This window comes from Megalobrama amblycephala, linkage group LG9 (assembly GCF_018812025.1).
Source record: "Megalobrama amblycephala isolate DHTTF-2021 linkage group LG9, ASM1881202v1, whole genome shotgun sequence".
Lineage (NCBI taxonomy): Eukaryota > Metazoa > Chordata > Actinopteri > Cypriniformes > Xenocyprididae > Megalobrama > Megalobrama amblycephala.
Window position 1 is genome coordinate 9960319 of NC_063052.1, and position 10347 is coordinate 9970665.

A 10347-nucleotide genomic window follows, 5' to 3' on the forward strand; every position below is an offset into this window, starting at 1 on the left:
ATGGATTGTTAAAAGATGGCATCAGTTGAACTCCAGAGATTATTATAGCTCCTTGTATTACTTCCATAATTGCAACTCAACTCTGAATTACAGACTAATGAAAGTGAGCTTCAGCCAAAACAGGAAGAAACAGGTAGTTACCATCATGCAAAGTTGCTAAGGTGACACGCTTAAAAGGAAACCATCAAAGGAAATCTATACTTAACTAAAACAGTTTCTAGAAGAGTTCTTGTGGTTTCCTATCACAACAGCACAATATCTGGGCCTATTTCTGAGTATGCTTACAGTTGTCTATCTCTAAATTATGATTAATGCATTTAGCAAACACATTAAAGCAGGAGCCAACAATTATCACTCACAAGCCAAACAAGTGTACAGCTGGCTGGGAAACTTGCTTGACGTGACAAAATTACATTTCCAACAACTTTTACCTCAGTGCAATGAAAACCCTGATAAGTTGACATTAGCACAAACTGTATGTTTAAAGGTGCCCTCGAATGAAAAATTTGAATTTATCTTGGCATAGTCAAATAACAAGAGTTCAGTACATGGAAATGACATATAGTGAGTCTCAAACACCATTGTTTCCTCCTTCTTGTATAAATCTCATTTGCTTAAAAGACCTCAGAAGAACAGGCGAATCTCAACATAACACCGACTGTTACGTAACAGTCGGGGTGTACGCCCCAATATTTGCATATGCCAGCCCATGTTCCCAACATTATGAAAGGCATTAGACAAGGGCAGCCAGTATTAACGTCTGGATGTGCACAGGTGAATCATCAGACTAGGTAAGCAAGCAAGAACAATAGCAAAAAATGGCAGATGGAGCAATAATAACTGACATGATTCATGATAACATGATATTTTTTGTGATATTTGTAAATTGTCTTTCTAAATGTTTCGTTAGCATGTTGCTAATGTACTGTTAAATGTGTTTAAAGTTACCATCGTTTCTTACTGTATTCACGGATACAAGAGCCGTCGCTATTTTCATTTTTAAACACTTGCAGTCTGTATAATTCATAAACACAACTTCATTCTTTATAAATCTCTCCAACAGTGTAGCATTAGCCGTTAGCCACGGAGCATAGCCTCAAATCCATTCAGAATCAAATGTAAACAATATAACAGTATATAATACTCACATAATCCGACGCATACATGACGAACACTTTGTAAAGATCCATTTGAGGGTTATATTAGCTGTGTAAACTTTGTTTATGCACTGTTCAAGGCAAGCGCGAGCTCCGTGGGCGTGGAGCAGGAGAATTAAAGGGCCAGTAGCCCTGAATCGGCTCATTTATAATGATGCCCCAAAATAGGCAGTTAAAAAAATGAATTAAAAAAAATCTATGGGGTATTTTGAGCTGAAAATTCACAGACACATTCCGGGGACACCTTAGACTTATATTACATCTTTTTAAAAAAAAGTTCTAGGGCACCTTTAAGATCACTTAGGGTGTGTTCACATGTGGCATGTGTGGTTAGATTAAAACAAACCCTGGTGTGACTGCTCTGTTAGTGTGGTTCATTGAATAAGTGTGAACGCTACCATCGGAACCCTGGTGTGCACCCAACAAGCTGAAAAGATGGGTCTCGGTCCACTTCCAAACAAACTTTGGTGCAGTTCAAATTAAATATGACTGCAAGACAGACCAAAGACATTTAAACGAACCAAAAATGCAACATGATGTCACAAGATGCGACCCTAAATAGGAAAGAATGCTCAAGCATACCTGTTTTTTCTTGTCATAGTCGTGTTGTTGCCCATGACAGTTCGTTACAGGCATCAGAAAATGCATCGTCTTCGCAGCAGATCATCTTTTTTTGTGTGTGTGATGGAGGGATTCCTGCCTCTGTTTTGACTCCTTTACACATTTTATAAGCTCTTCACGGTTTCTCAGCTGGTCAAAATACCATCATATGTTGGCTATGCGTATACAACAAGCGCATTTAGCCCTGAATACAACATTATTTTGGATGTTATGTCGCAAAATATACTTTATAAAAACTGACCAATCAGGGTGTGAACATATCCCAATGACTTTAGGTTCAGTATAGGTTTGGTGTTAAATATGCCAATGTGAATGGTAAGTGGACCAGAACAAAATAGGTTTTTTTTTGGTCTGGAACAAACAAATCAAACGAACCGAACTGCAAGTGTGAACACACCATTACTGAACTGAAAGTAAACATAACAAACATTATATTAAATCAAGTCTGTTCACTCTGTGGCCATATTTGCAATGCCTCCAGGCAGCTATTTTGGGCATTTTCCTTAGAAGGTGGGATGTATTCCACCATATTGCGCATTGCAGTTTCTCCCATTTATAAGTAATAGGAGTAAACTGTCTTTCTAAATCTATACTAGCCTTTGATTAAATGTCTTTATTGACATTCATTTTAATTTTGACTTTATTTCACCATATTAATAAAAATGTAAATGGTCACAATTGACTCAAAGTTTGCAACAAGACCCAATCATTTTCCAAACTTTTGACTGGTGGTGCGTGTGGAAAACTTCTCGCATTAAGCCACCAAAAACAAAATCATAAAAGGAATTAAATCAATGTTTTTGTAACAGGTGCAGTTTCACTAAGAGACTGGCTCATCTCTATCTAGTGTATAATTCTGCAAGTGATACAATGACTTGCAATGTTTATCACACAGCTAAATAATGTGAAATGCATTAAATGCATTTTAAGAAAAGAAAAGAATGCAAACAATACACTGCCATGACCAATAAGAACTATTTATGGGCAGTAAAGTTTCTCAATTCATCTGTCACTGGCAGGTGTAGCAAATAAAAGTTGGATACTGGGTTCAAAACACATGGCAGAGCATTACCAATACACAATACCCCGTCTATCACATGACTCTCTTTAACAATAAGAACACTCTTCTCTATTATGCACAAAACGGACAGAAAACAAACAATCTCACATGCAAGAGGAAGCTGTGTTGTAGCCTGTGACGTGAAATAGGCTAGTGTTATTTCCACACATAAAACTCTTTAGCACAAGTTGCTAATTAGATCTTCAAGCCACCTGCCCTATTCAGGTTCTCACACACTAGTATCACTACGGCAAAGTGCTATACAGAAATGCAGTAATAAATTCATATGAACACTGTAACCCTTTATAATGACTAACTTTCATAGTCAAATGCCAGTTGTCCATTAAACAAAATTTCTGCCACGGTTTCAACACAAAACACAGTTTGTTGTTTTTTCAGTGTGAGCAAAGTACACATTTGTACACATTTATGTGCGGTTTGTCACATGAATAAAGTAATCCGTTAGCCTTGCTTGACCACTGCGAGCTACTGTTTACCTTATTCATTCTGGAAATACATCTAGGCCTGGTCTTCATTTTGACACAGAGCTGTAACTAAATTCAGGTTCTCTAAGCATATGCCTGCTTTAAATTTCACTGCTTGTGGGATTGTTCCCTTTTCCAAAGAAGGGAAATCCTGTTGCTGTATTACACAAGCTTCTTCTCTCCCATCTACATGTATTGTGCAATAGATAGTATGAAATAGGGAACAAATGTACATTACACAACCACTTGGCAAGTAGTGAGGCATTCAAATAGGGCAGAGTACAACTGGAATATGGTTGAGAGAGGACATGAGAAGTTTTGGGTGTCCTCAAGCTCAGTGCAAGAGACAGGGAGGGCTGGGAACAGATTACATGATCCAACCAATAGCAGTCGTCCTCTCAGAATAAAGAGAAGGGCAGAATTGTGTCCCTTATGAGCTGGAGGTCAAACAGGGAAGTCAGCCAACATAAAGGATTTGGCAAGCAGAATCACAGAAGCAGCACAATTTGGCCAGCGTAACCATGTTTGTGTGTAGTGTCATTTATGCAATGTTGTGTAACACATATTCATGTTAACCACAACAGCAGAAGTATCTTCAGTACCATCTCAAATTGAAAAACAGAATGGCATTATCATTGTTAAATGAACTTTATCCTAAGGCCAATTCAATACTGTGGTTAGTTAGAAAGAATAAATTAAATAAATAAACATACATTAAAGTCACCATAAAATCAAAATTTGACATTTTTTTTTTATCAAATATTGCAGCATTTATTATAAACTATTTATCTGTGCACATCATTATTTTTAATGCATGTGCACTCCTAATTTTTAATCAAAATCATCTACTCGCATCCACTTTTAAACCTACACTCGCGAACTTCCTTAAGCACTTCCCCTCGGGGGAATTCCCACCGCCATTTTGAAGTGCATTCAACTTCTTCAAGTGGACGAGGGAAGTTTATTTGGACAGACCCTCGAACCACTCGGTTTTGACCGAGGGAGCAAGTCTACTCAACATTTACACTTCAGGCAGATGCACAGACCACAATGCAACAATTATTCCCTCGAGGGGAAGTTTGCGAGTGTATGTCTAAAACTAGTGTACCGCACACTTCCTGAAAAGTGAAGCCAAAGCATTTTGATTGCCCCTTGGTGGCTAGCTGCAGTATAGGTCATAAATCCCCGCCCTCTCCATGTAATTGAAAGGGACGTGAGTCAAACTAAAAAATGCAATTAAACTTCAAATAATTTCTTTCCAAAGACGAGGCGTTTCTCAATGTCAAGGATACTTCCTTGGCAGGACTGGTCCTTCCAAGTCACTTCCTTCAGAGGCTAGGCGAGGCTCCTCTTTAGCATTCGGAGAACACGTAAATGGAACAGACTAGCAAGAGCACGTCATTGCATCATTACGTCAGTGAAAAGGTAAAAGAAATGCCGGTGACGGCAACCAAGCTAACAATTGTTAAATGACGGTCCGGTTCAGTTAGCCATCAATAACGTAATTTGTATTTGTATAATTTATAATATCAATACGGTAGTAATTTGTACTGGCATTTAAACGTTAAATTTGATTTATCTGACATATTTACTACAGTTATAACAAATGTTTGGTAACGTAAATATACTTACATTTGAAAGCATATTGCCCGCTAACGTCCGACATTTTTTTTTTTTTAAAAAATCATTTTTGAACAAGATCGCAAAGCTGCGCGCATAGGATTGTGGGTGATTGGAGAGAACGAAGAGCGCGAAGGCTACACCTATGCATCCTTTCCTGTATATGGGATATTTTTCGAATGAAGGACTCAGTCCTTGTTTGAAATTCCGAGGATCCTCGACATTGGAACAGTCCTTCGACGGATGTCGATGACGTAGCATCCTCAAAATTCTGGCTTCCGAGGATCCTTCCTTGACATTGAGAAACACCTACGGTTTATGTCCGTGTAGGTAGCTCTTATCACGCAGATGTACATTCAAGTGTTAATTTTTCCAAAAAGTTTGGATGTAATGTTATGATTGACAGCTGCGCTTGTGATTGAGTCTGCTGAGGCTCCATCTCTGAATGACAATGGACAACAACCATTTCTTGGATTTTCAGGCTTCATTTTTCTACAGTGGAGTTAAAGGCAGCCTTTAAGAACTGACAATACAAAAAACCTTAAGTTGTGAAGATGGAAGAAATAGTTGCAAAATCTGTGATTCAGCTGTACTGCATTATGCTAATGTTTGCTCATGAATTTTCTATAGCTTCAGCGTGATAAAAGTCCAGTAGTTGACAAAATGAGAAGATAAATGATAGACCTGCTTTGTTCTTTTTGTGGTTAATAACAGGATGTAACAATAACAAAGTATAATAACTGTCTTTTTGTCCAGTTGTTTTTGCACCTGCAACACACCTGCACAGATACACTGCCCGGACAAAGTCTATGGAGTCTATGGATGGATTATTACATTATTACAGTGTTTTTTTTTAAGCATGTTATATGTTTGGCAACCAGTTCTTTTAACCCTGAAGGATGGAGTGTGTAGCTTTTCTTTTCTTAAGCAACCATGTATTAAGATGTATCATGGCCATATTCCAGGATGACAATGACAAGATTCATCATGCTCAAATTGTGAAAGAATTGTTGGGAGGGAGCATGAAGAATCATTTTCACACATGAATTGGCACTGACCTTAACCTCAGTGTAAGTTTTTGGGATGAGCTGGAGTAAACTTTACAGAGTTCTCACCACTTGCATTGTCAATACAAGATCTTGACCAAAAAATGATGTACCTCTCGATGGAAATAAATGTTCTGATGTTTTTCCATCAAGAGGTGCATCAATTTTTGGTCAAGATCTTGTACTGACAATGCAAGAGGTGAGCACTCTGTAAAGTCTACTCCTAGCACATCCCAAAAACTTTCAATGAAATTAAGGTCAGGACTCAGAGGAGCCAATTCATGTGTGAAAATGATTCTTCATGCTCTCTGAACCATACTTTAACAATTTTAACCCTGGTTGAAATCCTGACATTGTCATCCTGGAATATGGCCATGATGTGTCTTTCTACATGGTTGTTTAAGAAATGAAAAGCTACACACTCCATCTTTTAGGATTAAAAGAACCATTGCCAAACATATAACATGCTAGAAACATAATAATCACTGTAATAATGATCCATCCATAGACTCTTAAGTATCTGCCAATTAAAATCCAAACAGCGACCTTTTTTGCCGGGCAGTGTTGTGTATTACATATATATCACACCAAATGGTTAAAGGAAGTTCGATTCATTAACGCGAATCGGTTCTTTTAAACAACTCCTTTCAAAGAACTAGTTTGAAAACGATTCAGTAATTACTTTATGTCTGGACGTGATTACGCCATCACATTGTCCTTATTACGCTATAAAACATTTAATAAGGCCACCAAAGACATATTCCAGGCTTATTATTTTCGATTAGTTTTGGTTATAAAAGGTTTCAGTCTGCTGCAGCCAATCGAGTCATTTAAAACTAAATTTTAATTTGCATTTACGTTACAAAATACTAAAATGTACATACTGTACATCTCTAGGGGGATAAGAAAATGTTATGTACGTTTTAATAAAATGCTTTAATTCTTATGCTTGTTGATAAATACATTCGAGTCATACTTTACTATGTTTTCTGAAAGCATCGCGCAACCCACAACGGTTCAATTGATTCATTAAAAAGATCCGATTCAAAAGAACGATTCGCTCTGCGAATCGGACATCAACACCACGAAGCAAACTGATGTAAAACACACAGGGCCTAATCCCAAACTCTTATACACAAACACTGAACTTTCTAACTGCAGAAATAGGAAACCATAGTAAGAGCTGTTCAATACAAAGCTCTTATGAAATATGAATCTTACCTTTGGCGTGACAATCAGCGCAAAACTTGTTTTCCTCTGAGGCGAGAAGAGATGTGAGAACAGCCTGATAGCGGTCAATGTCTTTGACTGATTTGCCCGTCATCTTCAGAAATAAGTATCTCACTGATCTATCTGGTCTGTAATAGTCCAAAGCCGCTGAGAAGATGTTCAGATGTCTGTCCGTTAATGAAACACCGGGAAGCGGATCACTGACAGCCACAACCGGCTGCTGTAGATGAAGAGAAAAAACCACTACTGTACTGCTGGCTTCCGCTAATCTTAACAGGAAGAGGAAAAAGCTGTGAGCCACGGATCATATAAAAACACCATATTCCCCTCTGTACATTCGCTGGTCCTTGACACCCAACTTTCCACCCGCAGTATCAGAGACACATCGAGCACGTTCAACCGCTACACTTCAGTATTAACGTTACTCATCTCAGCTGCGCTAGTCACAGCACTGCCTCTGTTGTGTCTGCTAATGGACGGCAGACATGTGCTGTTTAAAACATTCAGTATTTAAAGATCTCGACTACATTCAGCATCTGATGGACAATTGCGGTCGTGATGTTCGCTGCTCGATGTGAATTACAACCCCTTTGTGTAATTTCTAGAAAATGGGAAATTGCGCCCCCCTGTGGGGTAACGCGACACTGCGGTTCAACATTCATTCATGTTCGTCTTGTCACACAAGAAATGATGTTTAAAGGGTTTAGTTCACCCAAAAATTAAAATTCTGTTCATTTATTACTTCACCCTCATGCCGTTCCACACCCGTACGACATTCGTTAATCTTCGGAACCCAAATTATAAGATATTTTTGTTGAAATCCGATGGCTCCGTGAGGCCTCCATAGGGAGCAATGACATTTCCTCTCTCAAGATCCTATAAAGGTACTAAAAACATATTTAAATCAGTTCATGTGAGTACAGTGGTTCAATATTAATATTATAAAGTGACAAGAATATTTTTGGTACGCCAAAAAAAAGCAAAATAACGACTTATATAGTGATGGCCGATTTCAAAACACTGCTTCAGGAAGCCTGAGCGTTATGAATCAGCGGTTCGGAGCGCCAAAGTCACGTGATTTCAGCAGTTTGGCGGTTTGACACGCGATCCGAATCATGATTCAACTCAAAAGATTCATAACGTTCCGAAGCTTCCTGAAGCAGTGTTTTGAAATCGGCCATCAATATAAAAGTCGTTCATTTGTTTTTTTGGCGCACCAAAAATATTCTAGTTGCTTTATAATATTAATATTGAACCACTGAACTCACATTGAACTGATTTAAATATGTTTTTAGTACATTAATGGATCTTGAGAGAGGGAAATGTCATTGCTGGCTATGCAGGCCTCACTGAGCCATCGGATTTCATCAAAAAATATCTTAATTTGTGTTACGAAGATTAATGAAGGTCTTACGGGTGATGAACGGCATGAGGGTAAGTAATAAATTACATTATTTTCATTTTTGGGTGAACTAACCCTTTAAGGACTGTATCTTAAATCGCACCGACATACACTCAGGCAAGTGTCAACTATGATAAATGTAGATTTTAACAAAAAGGTTGAAATGTGTTCTCAGGAGAAGGAGTATTTTTTATAAAGGGTTCATCAGGGCAAGTTTCCAAATGTGTTTAAAATGTATTCATGTAATTGTCAGGGGGAAAAGTCTGATTTCTGTATATTTATTTCATTTATTTATTTAGCTTTTTACATTTTTTACATCATGAAGTGTTTGTTGTTTAAATATTGTTTTAGTTTTAGCCTACTAAGATTCGACTGAAAAGCCTATAATAGATTATTAATGGCTGATTTCACTGTTTCAACTCATGCCACATCATTTTCGTTAACTGAACTAAATCTGAATATAAAAATACAAATAAAATATTATATAAAAAACCTTAAACTATACTAATTAAAAAAGTAGATGATGCAACTAACTGCAATGAAATAAATAACTTTTTATTCATTTTCATTTTTTTTTTGACAAAATAAATAAATAAATAAATAAATAAATAAAATGACAAAACACACAGCAAAATTATTAAAACCTAAACTAAAATGAAAATAGAAGAATAGAAACTAATTTTAAATATTAGTAAATACTATAATAGTATATTAATAATACTAAAATAACACTGCCCCGCATGTGACAACCATGCCCCACTATTGTCACAAACATGCGTTTGAACTGTAATATAAAAATAACTGTGACTGTAAGGTATATGCAGAAATGTATTTAAATAAATGCACCCTGAGAAATATTCACTATATTTAAAAGACAACTAGGCCTAGGTCTTTTCTAATGTTTACAAATCAAAATTAGGACGTCTTTGGACACTTTCTGGTAATTTTACACTTTGTGGAATATAGTTGATGATCTACCTGTGGTTAATCCCAGTACAACAGTGTGAACTTAAAGTAGGTGATTCTGGAAAATGCAAAACGTTAGCCTGCTAGCATTGAAAGCATACGATCCCACCCCAGAGATCATATTATTATAGGGAAATAGGAGGGTCTGTATCTCTTCCCACTGGGGAAAGCGTAAAGCTAACTTAATCACGTGCTGCACCTCTCAGCCTATCGTGTAATGGCAGTGACATCAGTTGCAACATTCCCTGGTCTGTCTTCTCTTAAAAAAATACATTTTTATTAAGCTAAAATCTACATATAGTTCCAACGAAAGTATTGTTTAGTGTAAAACATGCTGAAGATTAGCAAACAGGCTGTCGATAAATTAAATGATATTTCCCCACAAAAGCTGTTTAATCAGCATAGTGAAGCCTCTCATCCATTGACATCCATTCCAAAAACGGCCTCTGGTCTCCTTCCCTGCGTACCGCCAGAGGCGGAGCGTTAGCATTAGCCGTTATGCTTTTTTGGCTAAAGGCTGCAGGCTTGCCTTCCAGAGGCTTTGCCCACCCTCCCTGCAAATCGCCATCCAAAGCCACGCCTTCTCCAAAACACATGAACGCGCACAGACCAGAAGCGAGACGACCAGAGACAACGTTATTGGATTATGTGTCATTCACCGGTGAGAAAATTTTACAGTACAGTGAGTAACAGTACTACTAAACTAAAGTTAGGTTGCTGGCTTCATTCGGACCGAATGCAATGATTGAACTAACATTTT

The 10347-nt window shown here is 37.5% G+C and overlaps 1 protein-coding gene across 3 annotated transcripts in view; it reads right to left on the reverse strand.

The window, feature by feature from the left end:
- Positions 1 to 7826, reverse strand: part of smap2 (small ArfGAP2) — a 28198-nt gene extending 20372 nt beyond the window's left edge. Inside the window, exon 1 of one of the 3 annotated variants that reach the window (XM_048201526.1) lies at positions 7211 to 7826. In XM_048201526.1, coding sequence (XP_048057483.1) covers positions 7211 to 7313 — 103 coding nt within the window. In that variant the 5' untranslated portion in view covers positions 7314 to 7826. Of the gene's footprint in view, positions 1 to 3335; positions 3761 to 7210 lie in introns of those variants that run through there. The other 2 variants (XM_048201525.1, XM_048201527.1) reach the window with 2 other exon arrangements.
- Between the last annotated feature and the right edge of the window lie 2521 nt (positions 7827 to 10347).